We start from the raw sequence: 15,318 nt of genomic DNA on the forward strand, positions 1-15,318 counted from the left end.
ACTAGAGTAAATTTTGTAAAAAAAAAAAAAAGAATTCATGTTTTGGCTTATACAAGTTTAATTGTTTTATTTTTCATTGTAAATTACCTTGGAATAAATATATTGATCCTATATATAAATGTATGACAAAATGGAAATGGGCTGTTCATGACTAGTACCTGCTAATATTCTCCATTGGTATCTTTACAACGTCAGAAAGCATCAAAGATAATTTGCTCATTGGCATGAATTCTGTGGCAAACTTATGTTAAGAGAAGGACAAAAGTTGCATAGGATAGGCAGACAAGGATGATTTGCAGTCTGCATTATTGGAAGGAACATTCATTTCAATGAGATTACAAATCCATTTGAGCACATCAAACCAGCCTCATTTCCTTTTTTTGACTTAGCTATTAGACTATTGGTGTAAATATAATTTACCTAGATTTTAGAAAAGCAGTTGACAAAATAATGTTCTTATATACAATATGAAGTGATGTAGTTGAGACATTAGTTTTAAGATATAGTCAGAACTGGTTCAATTTGGGCTGTACTTGGAATAGCCATTAAATGCCAGTTTAGAAGGAGATTTCTAGTGGAGAGGCCTTATCCTGTTTGATGTTTTTATCAGTGACTTAAATACATAGATAACATGCTTATCATTGTAAGTCAGACAGCTAGAAGGAGAGTCAAATAATGTTGAGAGTTAGGATCCCCAAAAAGATCTCTGTAGCCTGAAATGAGGAGCAAAGTCTAACAAATGGGAATTTAATAGAATGAAAAGTCTTACAGTTAGGTTTTCAGAAATCATTGTTCTGAGTCCAAAATGAGTGAAGAATATCTAGATAGTAGTTTGTCTGAAAAAAGATCTGAGAGTTTCAGTGGGGTTCAAATTTAACATGAGTTAACAATTTGAAAGAATAGCTCAAAAAGCTAATGTTGATTTTAAACTACATTAACAGAGTCTAGGACTAAAGAGTTGATAGTATTCTGCCCTAATCACACCACATCCAAAGTATTGCATTCTAATCTGGGCACTATTTAAAAAGAATGTTGATAACCTGGAGAGAGTTCAGAGGAGAACAACCACAATGATAATGGATCTTTAAATTGTGCCAGATGAGGTTCAGCTGAAGGAACTGGGGATGTGTAGCCTGGAGAAGAGACTTATGGAGGGGGTTTTATAGCTCTTTTGAAATGTTTAAAGCCCCATCTTGTGGAAGACATATTATACTTGTACTGGTTGTTCCCAAAAGATAGAACTAAGTAGCCATTGGTGGAAGTTTCAGAGGTAAATTTAGACTTGATGTAAGAAAAAAATATTCATAATAATTAAGACTTTTACAAAGTGGAATGGATTGCATTGGTAGGTCATGGGACATTCCCTCAGATAATTTTTTTTAAACCTCTACCTCCTGTCTTAGAATCATTACTAAGTATTGGATCCAAGTCAGAAGAATGGTAAAGGCTAGACAATTTGGGTTAAATAACTTTACCAGAATCATACATCAAAGAAATGTCTGAGGTCAGATTTGAATCCAGGACTTCTCTATCTCCAAGCCTGACCCTCATATTCACTGAGCCACTTAGCTGCTCTCTCTGTATAAGTTTTAAACCAAAGACTGAATGGTCACTTGGGTGAGTTTTAGAGGGGATTCTTGGTCAGGTTTAGATTGTACTAGATACCCTGTGAAGTTCCTTTCCAGTGTTAAGATTACCACCTCAGAGTTAGGCTCCTTTGATTCATTTCTCTTCACTAATCGTACTTATGTGCAGTGTGTATCCACTTCTGCACATTCAGATAACCTTCAACATGACATCACATCATCTTTTCAAAATAAAGGACATGTAAGAGAGAGGCTAGAGCTAACCTCAGTTAGTAGAAGATTATTTTATAGAGCACTAAGTTTAATGCCTCCTGGTTCCTGGGGGGACCATGGACAACGTTTTTCTCTTGCATTTGAAACAATTGGGAACCATCTTTCTTACTACTAGGTATACCACTTCAGTTCCCATGAGACTATCTCAGAAAAGGGGTAATGAAAAGCAAAGGTTATAGATGATTTAATTAATTGGATTGGAGTATCTTTTCAAGTTGTCATCTGAAAAACATCCCTTGGTTTTCGATTTACTATGTAAAGCTATTTTTAAGCATTTATTTTGCATACATTTTTAAAAGACATAAAACATAGATAAAAGTGATTGTGCTTCTCTGAGAAAAATGATAGGGATTGTCTTTGAACCAGTCAGTTTTATTTTGGAGGGAACCACTGAACCAATCAATGGTATCCTGGGTTGAAACCTCTCTTATTCCTATTCTGATAATTTAAACTACTAATGTGCTCCCTTTCTAATGATCTGCTTCTTTATTCCACTTCTGGCCTTAAACTCACTATACTCTTTTCCCTCTCTTAACCAGGAGAGACAGGTGACATAGGTATAATAACAGAATAGAAACTAGAAGATGCTTTTTATGTAGAATCAGGAGAGGCACCTCCCAAGGAATGATTAATCCAGCTCTTATGCTTTTCTGGGGCCCAAACTATTAGTGTTGGGCAGTGACTCCAGTGATTTATTAGGTAGTACTAATATTGTGTGACACTAAAAAAGACCCAAGGTTTACTCCTACTACAAACTTAACAAATATTCCCCCACCAAAATCATGATTACCAAGACAAAATGTTCTTGTTGTACTCATTTCACATGTGGAAACCTTGACTTTTGCTCCTCTATAGGGGCAAAATGAAAATTACTGCTACTAGAGATTTATAAATCTATTCATCTTCTCAGAAATGATAAGGAAATCCTCCAAGGAAATAAGAACAGAAAAGATCTCTTAGTAAAGTTTACAATGTTTTCACTGTACATAGTTGTATACTGAAATACCCACTGAGTAATATACTTTGTGGCCCTCTTTGGTGGATAAATAGTCTTCTGGTGGTGCAAGTTTAATTCCATTGACCATTGCAATTTCTGATGCAATTCCTTATTTTAATTGTTCACATGGTATAAATTGAGTTAGTTGTTAGAAAGTACTTTGAAAAAGATGGATAAACTGCCTTGAACTGTAGATTTTCTTTAGAGGAAGATAATAAAATAGAAATTTTTAAAGACTTCAGATTTTTAAATTAAATGAAATCATTTCATTGCAGCCTAGTGTAAGCGGAATGGACCCGCCTTTTGGGGATGCCTTTCGAAGCCACACATTTTCAGAACAGACTCTGATGAGCACAGATCTCTTAGCAAACAGTTCAGATCCAGACTTCATGTATGAACTGGTAAGTGATACTTTCTTGGGCTCTATTTTAATTTATTTTAACATTTATGTATATTTTGTTTGCTTTGTTTTAATTGAGAAGCTAGTAGGTGGAGAGCAAGAATGAATGTAAGCTCAATTTTGATTCTAAGAAGCCTGATTGTAGTACTTTTTAGAATTATGTATATACCTTCTGCATTTAGAAAGGTAAGATATTTATTGAGAAATCACATAAGGCTGTTTTGCCACTAAGCTCCAGCTAACAAATGAGGAAACAAAAGTGATAAAGCTAGAGTATGGCATTTAAAAAAAATATTCAGGGGTATGAAGTTGAGCATTAAAAAAAAATAGCAGTTACAAGTAATCTGAATAGGTTTGTCAATTTAAGTGATCAAACTAGACATTTAAATAAAATTATTATTTACTAATATGTTTGAATCATACAGAAAGAATTTTGTATCTACATTTGTGCATGAGAATTGAGGTTATGTTCTGGGCCTCATTTGTGACTAGGTTTCAACTATCTTTGATCCTGTTTTTGCTGTTGTTAAAGTTCCCTCTGTTATTAACAGTACAGCTTAGTTTTCCATGATGAGCTAGCTATACATTATAACTATGGTTGCTGTTAAAAAGATATCAAAATTTTCCAAGCATAAAGGAGCAAGAAAAAACAATCTTCTTCAGTGGTGGTATTTATAGTATGTCCACTGAAATCTTTCATTGGCTCATTGTGACACAAAGGTAGCCTTGATTATCAAAGGCTACATCAGTATTATGTTGTTGCATCTATCAGTTCTTACCACACTGGAGAGGCTTTGAGTACAGTCCAACTGACAACCTGTGTGCCCATTGTCTGAGGACCAGCCTAGTCACATGTGGAGAAGCTTGTCACCAAAAGGTTGGTGTCAGGTGATAAATATTTTTAGACACAGAAATTCATGAAGACTGTCTGTGAAAGTATGGAAGGACTATTATATGCTTCAGTGGCAAAAATAGCTATATTTGTAACATCACAGATCCCTCACATGAAGCATTTATAGTTGAAAACAAAGAAACCGTAATATTTGGGCCATACTCCAGACTTGAAGGAAGAACATTTTAAGATATCTGATATCAAGAACCACTTAAGTGACATGTTCCCTCATTTTTATAAAATTCAATGAAGTAAAGAAATTATATAGAATTGTGTATGAAAAATAAATGGCTTTGCCTTAAAGTAAAACAATGACATTAATACAGCAATTGTAAATAAGAGAAAGGAGAATGGGAAATTGTGAATATTTTTTTGTCCCTAAAATGTGGTGCTATTTTTTGTCCCATTTTCCTACTTAGGATAGAGAAATGAATTACCAACAGAATCCCAGAGACAACTTTCTTTCTTTGGAGGAGTGCAAAGATGTTGAAAATCTGGAGACTTTCACAGATGTCTTGGATAATGAGGCTGCTTTAACCTCAAACTGGGAACAGTGGGATACATACTGTGAAGACTTAACAAAGTATACTAAACTGACTAGCTGTGACATCTGGGGAACAAAAGAAGTGGATTACCTGGGTCTTGATGATTTTTCTAGTCCCTACCAAGATGAAGAGGTCATAAGTAAAACTCCAACTTTGGCTCAACTTAATAGTGAGGATTCTCAGCCAGTATCTGATTCCCTTTATTATCCTGACTTGCTTTTTAGTGTCAAACAGAACCCCTTGTCCTCTTCATTACCTGGGAAAAAGATAGCAAGCCGAGCAGCTGCCCCAGTGTGCTCATCTAAGACTGTTCAGGCTGAGGTTCCTTTGTCAGACTGTGTCCAAAAGGCAAGCAAACCCACATCAAGCACACAAATCATGGTGAAGACCAATTTGTATCATAATGAAAAGGTGAATTTTCATGTTGAATGTAAAGACTATGTTAAAAAGGCAAAGGTAAAGATCAATCCAGTTCAGACTCGGCCCTTGTTGAGCCAGGTTCATGCTGATGCAGCAAAAGAAAATACCTGTTACTGTGGAGCTGTAGCAAAGAGACAAGAAAAAAAAGGAATGGATACACTTCAGAGTCATATAGCTCCTACTTTGCCTTTTAAAGAGACCCAGGAACTACTTCTCAGTCCTCCTCCCCAGGAGACTACAGGGTTAATTGTGTCAGGAGAGAGCAGCAGCCTTTCTGCCAGCACATCAGTCTCAGATCCATCCCAGAAGAAAGAAGAGCACAATTATTCTCTTTTTGTTTCTGACAACCTGGGTGAACAACAAGCCAAATGCAACCCTGAAGAGGATGAAGAAGATGAAGATGATGTTGATGATGAGGACCATGATGAAGGGTTTGGTAGTGAACATGAGCTATCTGAAAATGAGGAGGAAGAAGAGGAGGAAGAAGATTATGAAGATGACAAGGATGATGATATTAGTGACACTTTCTCTGAACCAGGTATTGAAAAATAGTAAGACTAGCAGAGCTTTATAAAAGTTACTTGAAAGAGGAAGCTTTTAGGGGGTGATTTCTTTACCTTGTTGGTTTGGGGACTGGAAGGATTCAGGGGTATATCAGTAGCTTAATAATAGTTATCTGCTTGTGTAGCATAGCTAATGCTTTGAGAGCAATTTTTAGTTTATCTTACATCAAGCATTCTAGTATGTCCCCTTGTTCATTACCTCTGCAGAGAGGCCAAGAATCCATTGGCATGAAAGTAATTTTATTTCTGGATGTGACCCTCCAGTATAGTTGAGTAAAATTAGGAGTCCCTAAATTGATTTGGTGTCAGTTTCAACTACTCATCCCCCTGTGGTTCTCATTTATGAAAAAAAGAGAATTTTCCTTTGGCAGGGGGGTGGGGGGGGGACACTTCTGATTCAGTCGGCATTTGCAGAATATTTTTCTTGAATGAGAATACACAAATAGAGGGGAAGTATTAAGGTAATGAATGACGTCCTTTTAGAGACAGAATAAAAAAAACTTATTTATATGCATTACCTGGGCATGAAAGGGGAAAAAGAAGTTAGCCAAGAAAAGTTCTGCTCTGTGTGTATGAAAATGTGCATGAAAATGACACTGCTGAAAGGCATTATTAAAAATTTCAGAAAGAAATGAGAATCTTCCAAATGCCTCATTTTTTTAATTTTTGGCAGATTTATTTAAATATAATTGTTTCATATAAATGTAAATTAATAGTTCTCAATAAGATATAACAATCAATTCTAAGGAGCTGTAAAAATCTAACATTCAAGGGATACTATTATATTTAGTCTTAATTTTTGGAACAAAAATTTCTGGAATTTTATTCAGTGTAAACAGTGGTATTCAGTATTCTGGTTGTATGTCGTTCCCCCCCCCATCCCCCATTACTTGGTTAGAAGTGGATTCTTTTACTGAGATGTTTCACCTTGTATCAGATAGAGACAACCAAATTGTTTTGCCTAGGAACTTCAAATTTAGATATGAAACAATAAGGATTATGGCCACCATCTTTATTGATTTTCAGATGGAAAATAGTGGTTCTATTTTTTTAATTGTCACTATGAAAAATTTGCAGGTTCTCCATAATAATTTTGATCTTTAGCATGATTCATGAGAATTCCTAGTTTGGAAACTAATTTTGAGTGCCAATGAGGACTGGCCATTTTGAGCTCTGAGAATGATGGTTCCGAACCCTGTGTTTTGGAGAACATTAATATCCCCATTTTACTGATGATAAAAATGAGGCTTAGAGAGGTTGAATGAATTGCCCTCCATTACTCAGCTATGCCAGATAGAGTTGAGATTTGAACCCTGGTCTTCCTGACTAATTCTAGCATCATCCCTTATGCAGTACTGCCCCTCTTAAAAAAAAAAAGTAAATAAAAAGACAAGACAAAAAATCCTATTGCTCATTTACTTATTAGCTAGTAAATTCCATGATCATCAGAACAAATATAGTAGGACTTCCCTTCTTTGCATCAGTATATACTTTCCCCTCAGGCTGTATTTTCTTTCTTTTTTTTTAACATTGCCCTTAATGTTCTTGATTTCCCTTGTTAAAAGATATTTGGGAAAGAGGAAGAAGGGAGCTTTGCTTTGCGCTTTCATCCATCTCAGGGATGGCTATGAGTCCTAAATAAGGACAGCCATGCTACTTAGGTTCCTTCAAAAGAGTATGTATATATTTTTAATTGTCTAACCAGAGGTGGTCTCCATCCAACTCTCTTCACTGAACCCTTCAGTAACCGGCAACATTTTATTTGTGGAGCAATTGGTTAAGCTTAGGCAAGCAGGCTGTGAATATGGAACAGAGTAGAGGTTAAATGGCACATGTGGGGATCAAATTCTCATCTTGTCCTTTTTAGCACAATGATAAATGTTAAAGGGGCATTTAATTTTCTTGTTTCCCATTGACTTGGTTTGTATTATGTATACATTTCTCACACTTGCTAATGTACAACTTACTTGGACAGTAAAGACAAAATTGTGGTAATATTTGGGCTTTTGCAAATATGAATAATGAAAATTTAAAAATACCTTCTACTTACACAGAAGAACTAAACCAGTAGCTCCAGGAACCCCAAAGTGAAATACTGGAGAAGAGACAGAAGGAAATACTTTGAAACAGAAGTGTGCCAATTTGGGTGGGTTGATTGGTTTAATTTGTGATGTTCTTGACCAATTTACAAAGGCTCTTTTGTGACCAGGTCACTTGATGCTGTTTCTTGGCTGATGGCAACACTAGCTCATGAGCCTAAAATCTTAAGGGGTGGAGGGGGCATGGGGCTTAGAATAGAGTTTCAGTTCCTGTTCTGGACTTGCTCCCAAGATTACATAGAGCTCATTCAGTAGCCAGCCCACAACTGGAATCATGAGTCCAAGCATGTTGCCTTGGGTTGGGTACCAAATGAAACTTTACTTTGTTATCATTATTTACTGGCTTCTAAAGGCATTTCATATTTCCCATTTGCCCTCAAATATTACTTACTCCTTGCAAATTATTCCTATCAAAAACAACCTAAGGATCTGTTCTTGGAATTATGTTGAAAAACTTAGTATACCATTTGGTCTTCTGATTTGCTTTCACTGACCATGTCAGATAAACATGTGTTCCCCATATATTATTTTCTAAGATTCTAACACTGTGATATTTTCTAACTTGATAGATGCAAGATACCAGAATGATATTTTGCCAGAAAGCAAGGTCAAATGAGGAGTGGTAAAGTTAGTGGCTAACATAAAGTGGAGTGGCCCAATAATAAGTAAAATGTGATCATAGACTGACCTGCATGGATAGAATAGTGCTTCTAAAGTACTCTTTGGCCTTGGTTTGGGTCAAGGCAAACCTGACTGTGAAACATTAGATCTGAGCTGTCCCAAGGTTATAGGATGTTGGCTAAATAGTTCCTCTCAATCTACCTACATTGTCCCCAGCCCAGTTTTGATTCCTTACATCTTAGTGTAGCATCATGAGCCTTTCTGTTCTTCCATAAGCCTAGCAGTAGTTGATGAGGGAAGGAAGTGGCATCTATGTTTGGCTTTTAAAAATAAAAAATGAAGAAGGGAAGGCATTTTAGGTCTGGGGACAGTGTGAGCCAAAGCACAGGTGTGTTGAGAGCAATGTGTACCTGTGACACAGATTTGTGATGTTTAGTTTGTCTGTAGCATAAAATATATAAGGAGCAGTTAAGTGAAGTAAAGCTGAAAAAAAATATAAAGGTTCTTATATGCTAGCCATAGGAGCTTGAACTTTACTCATTTGGGCAGTTAGCAATTATTTGAGCATTTTTATTTTCTTTTTAAAACTTTTTTTATTAATACTCTTTAAAAATAAAGCATTTAAAATGCTTTTATTATATTATATTTCATTATAAAATGTTAAAAAATAAAGCATTTAAAAAATAAAGCATCATTGTTACTTCCCTATGAATCCCTCTTCCCCAACAGGACCCACTTTCCCTTGTAACAAATAAGCCAAATAAACCAGTACTTTGGGCTATTAGATTCCTCATTCTTCACCTGCCACCTGCCGCTTCTGAGCTCATAATCAGAGGATATGTTTCACCATCAAATACTATGAAGTCAATTGCATTGATCAGAATTTGGAAGTCTTTCAATGTTGTTTTCTTTTACATTATTGTGGTCATCATGCAATTTTTTTCTTCTAATTTTACTTACTTCACTATATATCAGTTTATAGAAGTCATACCAAGTTTTTCTAAATTCTTCATATTAATAATTTCTTATGGCATAGTAATATTTGATTACATTTATATACCACATATGTTCAGCCATTCCCCAGTTCCAATTCTTTGCTTTTAGAAAAAACGTTTGTTGTCTGTGGAACTTTTTAGGTCTTTTATGTCCTTGGGGATATATACCTAGTAGTAGTAGTATTGTTGGACAAAAAACTATATATCAATTGAATGATTTTTCTTCTGATGATTTTGAGCAAAATTGTGATAAAACCAGATATGCTAGTAGTAGTCTTGCTGGTTAAAAGGGTGTACATGTGTGTGTGCATGTGTGTATGTGCATATGTGTATATACACAGTTTATACACACATATGCATACACCCAATTGAATTACTTTTTTCCAAAGAAAGTATGATAAGCAAGTATTTTAAGATTAGCTCTCTGGAAGATTACTCTAGGAGTGCATTAAGAATGTATAATATAGAGAAAGAGAAATGGAAAAAAGCTACAAGGAGGCTCTTGTTAACAGTCCAGGTATGGGCACTATAATTACAAGTAGAATAATAATAGCAGGAACAGAGAAAGAAGGGCTGGATATGCAGAGGTAAAATAGGTAAAGAAAAGTGTGATCAGTCCAGAAGTTTTGGGAATGTTATCAGTGCTCTAATTTTATTTTGTTTTGTTTGTGAAACACCTAGATTGAACAACAAAGAAGGAATCCCTTTTTGGAGTTGATTTACTAGAGAAGGTTGCATTCAGTTAAAACAAGCAAGTAGGGTGGGAAATAATTTTTATCTGGTGGCCTTTGGTGTAATAGGTACTTTCTGCACCTTTCTAGGAGGAGGTGGGGAGAGAACAAGTGTTACCCACTGAAACTCTTCATAGCAATCTGTCATGAAGGAAATTTACTCAATCCTGCTATCTGTGAATTTTAGTAAACCTTTTGTTATGTTTCATGTTAGGAAAATAGTGGAATTCACCATAGATTGTTCTTTTTGAGAAATTCTAATTATTTTTGACATTCTTGACATTGACCTACCTTTTGTCTCTTGCTTCAAATGTATATGGTTAATTGGAGTTTGGAAGAGTAATTCTTTAAAAAAAAACACCTTAAAGAAGCCCAGATATCTCAGAACAGTATGATTATTTTGTTTTTATTAATCACTGAAGTTTTAGAAAGCTATATTTTTCCAGATTAATGTTATCATACAATCCATGCTCAACATCTTTAGCTTAGATATCTAATAGGATATAAGTTCCTTGAGAACAGTGAATGTTTCAGCTTTTTGTCTGTATACCTTCTATGGAATCAGCACAATATCTCTTTTCAAAATAAAGCGAATTTAATAGCAAATTACAAATACAATAATAGTTTATATTACATTAAAAAAACAAACTAACTACATGACTAATAGTTTTCCAAAAGTTTGTGGGTTTTTTCCAAAGTTAATTAGTGCTATTCATATTTTGAGATTTTGGTTTTCCCCCAAAGGTTATGAAAATGACTCAGTCGAAGACTTAAAGGAGATGACTTCAGTATCTTCGAGGAAGAGAGGCAAGAGAAGGTACTTCTGGGAGTATAGTGAACAACTAACACCATCACAACAAGAGAGGATGCTAAGGCCATCTGAATGGAACAGAGACACTTTGCCAAGTAATATGTATCAAAAAAATGGCTTGCATCATGGTAAGAGGGGATTGTTGTCAAATAATTAGTACTGCTAGTTCTGGAGCATTGTCTTGAGTATAGATGTTAAACTGTAATGCTCCTTTGGCAAATCCAGAGCTTTGAACAAGAGAGAAAAGGGGGAATAGAGCAGGCGTGGCAGCAAAACTAGTCTGCTCACTACATCTATCTTCTGCTCACAAGTGGAAGTCCTGAAGCTTTACTGTCTCCTTCCCCTTCCCTCTTTCTCCTTCTCCATTCTGACCCTGGGACCTAAGGATGGTGAAGTGATAACAAGATGTTACAATAGATCATCAGAGATTAGGGGTGGATGAAGATATAAGAGCTGAAGATAACATCTCACTTATATAGAGGAGAAAAAGATTTAAATTGGAAGTGGTTAAGTTCATCATCCTAATGTAGCCACATGTAGTTAAATAGCACTCACAGATGTGGATGGAAGTAAGAAGATAGTAGTAGGTTGGGATTGCTAGGGGAGTAGTTTTTCCATTTATTGCATGATGGGGGAGGGGAGAAATGCCTGCCATTTACTAGCACTTCAGGGATGAGTAGGTGTCCTCTGTTTGAATGACTAACCTTATTTACACACCATACTTTTTAATCCTTAGTAAAAATGGTCTTCAAAATGGCAGCTTTGTGAAAATGTATTTTCTTCTGCTGAAGAGACTTGTTTAAGGACAGTAGAGTGTTTTTTTTTTCCTTAATAGGAAAATATGCAGTAAAGAAGTCACGGAGAACTGACGTTGAAGACCTGACTCCAAATCCCAAAAAACTGCTTCAGATTGGCAATGAACTAAGGAAATTGAATAAGGTGATTAGTGATCTGACACCAGTCAGTGAACTTCCCTTAACTGCCAGACCCAGGTCAAGGAAAGAAAAGAACAAGCTAGCTTCCAGGTAAGTTTTGATGATTTCTGCCTCTGTAGATGAATTCTCTGAATTAGGATTATTCTTTTAGTGAGCTGTACAGAAGAGACATCTTCAAACTATGTAGAAAAATGCTATGCTTTCTACCCTTTGGAAACATTTTAAGGTCAGTGTGGAATTTTTCTTTTAACTAGGAAAAGATGGTTACATATTACGTCATTCAGTTTTTACAAAGTATCAGAAAATTAGATTGTAGTTTTTAGTTTGGTATATTTAAAGAAATCAGAATCTACTTGAATTGTAAATAAGTATGTATATGTCAAAACCATAACTAGTAAATTTTGCATGGGGGCAACAAGCTTAGGGTATGGGAAGTGCTGCTGGGCTGTAGCCAAAGGTGAGGCAGGCAAGGGAGGAAACACTCTGGGACCATGCTGTTAGAGATGCCTGCCCTGGTATGAAGCACTGATTACTTTGCTTTAGTTACAGCTCTGATGGGGTTATACTTTTTGGTAGTAACAGTACTCCTAGATAGTAACAGTTAGGTAGTAACAGTTCTTTTGATCCCATAAACAATAGAAGGCATTATTTTTTATTCTCTTTAGAAAGCTTCTGATAGTTGGGAGAGTTTAAAAAAGCATTCTGAATATATCTGAAAACTGATTAAAAAGCAAAAAAAAGTTAACTAATGACTTTTTCCTTTGTAGGGCTTGCAGACTAAAGAAAAAAGCTCAGTATGAAGCTAATAAAGTGAAATTATGGGGTCTTAATACAGAATATGGTAATGTTCTAAGAAATTTACTAGCATTCTACAGAATTACATTTATCTACTCCCTTTCCTACTTATCCACTCCAGTCTTATCATCCATCCTCTCTCTGCTCAGCCTCCACCTTGTTCCACCTGCCTGTTTATCTCTCAGCTCACCAAGTTGTTGTATTTTCTTCCCTTTCTGCCTACTGCCTCTTTGGAACATATAAATAAATATACTTGTATGTGTATCTGGTCTAGTTGGTCCTACACCAGATGTTACCTGTATTATTTTGTTCATCTTATGAAAACTCATGTTTAAAATTTTCATTCGTAATCTATCTTTACAAAATTGATACATGATTTGCATGTGTAATTCATTCCTGAAAATCACTCACATAATTTTTGTTGAGTGAACCATTGGTATAAAATTTCACTTTAAGAACAAACATGGGGGGGGCAGCCAGGTGACTCAGTGGATTGAGAGCCAGACCTAGAGATGGGAGGTCCTGGGTTCAAATTTGGCCTCAGACATTTCTTAGCTGTGTGATCCTGGGCAAGTTACTTAACCAACCTTGCCTAGCCTTTACTATTCTTCTTCCTTGGAGTCAATACACAATATTGATTCTAAGACAAAAAGTAAGGGTTTAAGATATATACATATAGATGAAAAACATATTGGAATCTTGGAACAACATAGTCTACATTGATTAGTCTAGCCAGTTGTGTGGTGAGGATAAAGTAAAAAAAGTGTTTTAGCTGCTTATTGAAGAGATGGTCCTTGTACATAGCCAGAACTCCCATAGTCTGCCTAGTGTACTAGCCACAGGTGCTTGTCTTGCTTATCTGCTTCTAAATGTAGTCCCTTCCATGTGTAGTTACATATTTCAAGGACAGGTTGTTTTATTTGTCACTTCTATGAAAATCTCTTGTATGTGTTTTTGTTCTTAGGAAGAAAAATAAGCCAAATTTACAAATTGTTCAGCTCTAAAAATTATGTTTTCTTTTAAAACTGCTAAAACTGAAGTCAGTTTCCTATAGTGATATAGGTCTATATGTGTGGAGGTATTTTTAATTAGATAATAGTTTGAAAAAATCTGAGCCCCAGTTTTATTGTATTGCAAACATAATACGGGTCACCAGTTTGATGTGGCAGTATAAAAAGTGAACTTAATCTTAGATTTATATACAAAAGAATCCTGGTACTTAGAAAAAAAGTTATTTCCTACTGAAATCTTATCTGATCTGAACAGATCTAGAGTAATAGGCTTGATTTGAATTGCCACATTCTCAAAAGAATATTCACAAACTAAAACATCCAAGGGAAAGATGGTGGTAAAGCACCTTAGTGACCATAGCATACAAAAATCAGTTGGAAGAAATAAGGTTGTTGAATCTAGAAAAAAAGAAAACTTAAGGGAAACATGGAGAGCTGTCTAGGCAGAGAGATCAGACTTGCTCTATTTAGCTCTAGAAAACAGAACCAAGTGGAAACCTCAGTAAGGTAGTTTGATGTGAGGAAAAACTTCATACCTGAGTTGTCTAAAGGTAAAATCAGCTATTTTGGGAGATGGTGGCTAGATGACTAATTATTTGGAATGTTGTAGTAGAGATCTTTCCTCAGGTACAGCTTGGACTGAATGTGAGGACCCTTTCAACTCTATGATTCTGTAATATGACTTGTCAAAAATAGATGAATGACTAGCTTGTCAAATATATAATGATTGATGAATCTGCCACTTATTTTTCCCTGCTGGTGAAGCCTTTTGGTCTTTATTTCTGATAATATCTCTACATGGCCTTTGCCAGAGAGCCATGGACCAGAGGGACTTAGGACATTTTCAGTATGCAACCAAGATAGCAGCAAAACCCATCCAGAAATTTTGGCCTAAAAAATCCTTTACCACCCAAGATTATTCAGTATTGACTGAAGAGACCTAAAGTGGTTTCAGAACTTCCATAGCTACATCAGGAGACAGTAGTACCAGATCACTGACAAATTTTGAAAATATTTGGTAGGAGAAAAGCTTTTTTTTAAATAGTGTTTTTCATATCTCCTAATTATTATAAACTCAATCCCAATAGTTTTTTAGTAGGTAATGTGTTCTATATATGCTTTCTGTTTTGCAGATAACTTGCTATTTGTAATCAACTCTATCAAGCAAGAGATTGTAAACCGAGTGCAGAATCCAAGAGAGGATAGAGGACCTAACATGGGACAGAAGCTTGACATACTTATTAAAGATACTCTTGGTAAGGGTAATACATGACTTACCTTCAAATAACAAGACACAACATGTGGAATGGAACTTAAAGAGGAAAAAAGCTCTTGTTTTCATACAGATATTGTGTATAATACAAAATGCTAATTAAATTTACTAAAGGCAAAGCTGTCTTATCATATTTGTTTTTTAATATGATTTTTACTTTATTGTTAGAATTTTCCTATAGCTTTTATTATCTAGAGATGATGCTTGGGTAATCTCAATTATTTGGGACATAGCTGGGAACACGGAATCATAAAATTCTTCAACTTTTAGAAAAGAGACATGAGTAGCTGAAATAATTGCTTCAAAATCTGTAATTGTTGAGTAAATTCCATAGAAGAACTCTTCCTTCAGGGCATATTATCTTAGGTTTAG

The 15,318-nt window shown here is 35.4% G+C and overlaps 1 protein-coding gene across 2 annotated transcripts in view; it reads left to right on the top strand.

Moving 5' to 3' along the window:
• The window catches only part of CREBRF (CREB3 regulatory factor), a 52,693-nt gene that overhangs the window by 29,756 nt on the left and 7,619 nt on the right, over positions 1 to 15,318 (top strand). For both annotated transcript variants that reach the window (XM_056811583.1, XM_007474024.3), the window contains exons 3-8: positions 3,132 to 3,257; positions 4,568 to 5,651; positions 10,867 to 11,061; positions 11,769 to 11,958; positions 12,636 to 12,709; positions 14,807 to 14,929. In XM_056811583.1, coding sequence (XP_056667561.1) covers positions 3,147 to 3,257; positions 4,568 to 5,651; positions 10,867 to 11,061; positions 11,769 to 11,958; positions 12,636 to 12,709; positions 14,807 to 14,929 — 1,777 coding nt within the window. In that variant the 5' untranslated portion in view covers positions 3,132 to 3,146. The remainder of the gene's footprint in view (positions 1 to 3,131; positions 3,258 to 4,567; positions 5,652 to 10,866; positions 11,062 to 11,768; positions 11,959 to 12,635; positions 12,710 to 14,806; positions 14,930 to 15,318) is intronic.

This window comes from Monodelphis domestica, chromosome 1, assembly GCF_027887165.1.
Source record: "Monodelphis domestica isolate mMonDom1 chromosome 1, mMonDom1.pri, whole genome shotgun sequence".
Classification (NCBI taxonomy): Eukaryota; Metazoa; Chordata; class Mammalia; order Didelphimorphia; family Didelphidae; genus Monodelphis; species Monodelphis domestica.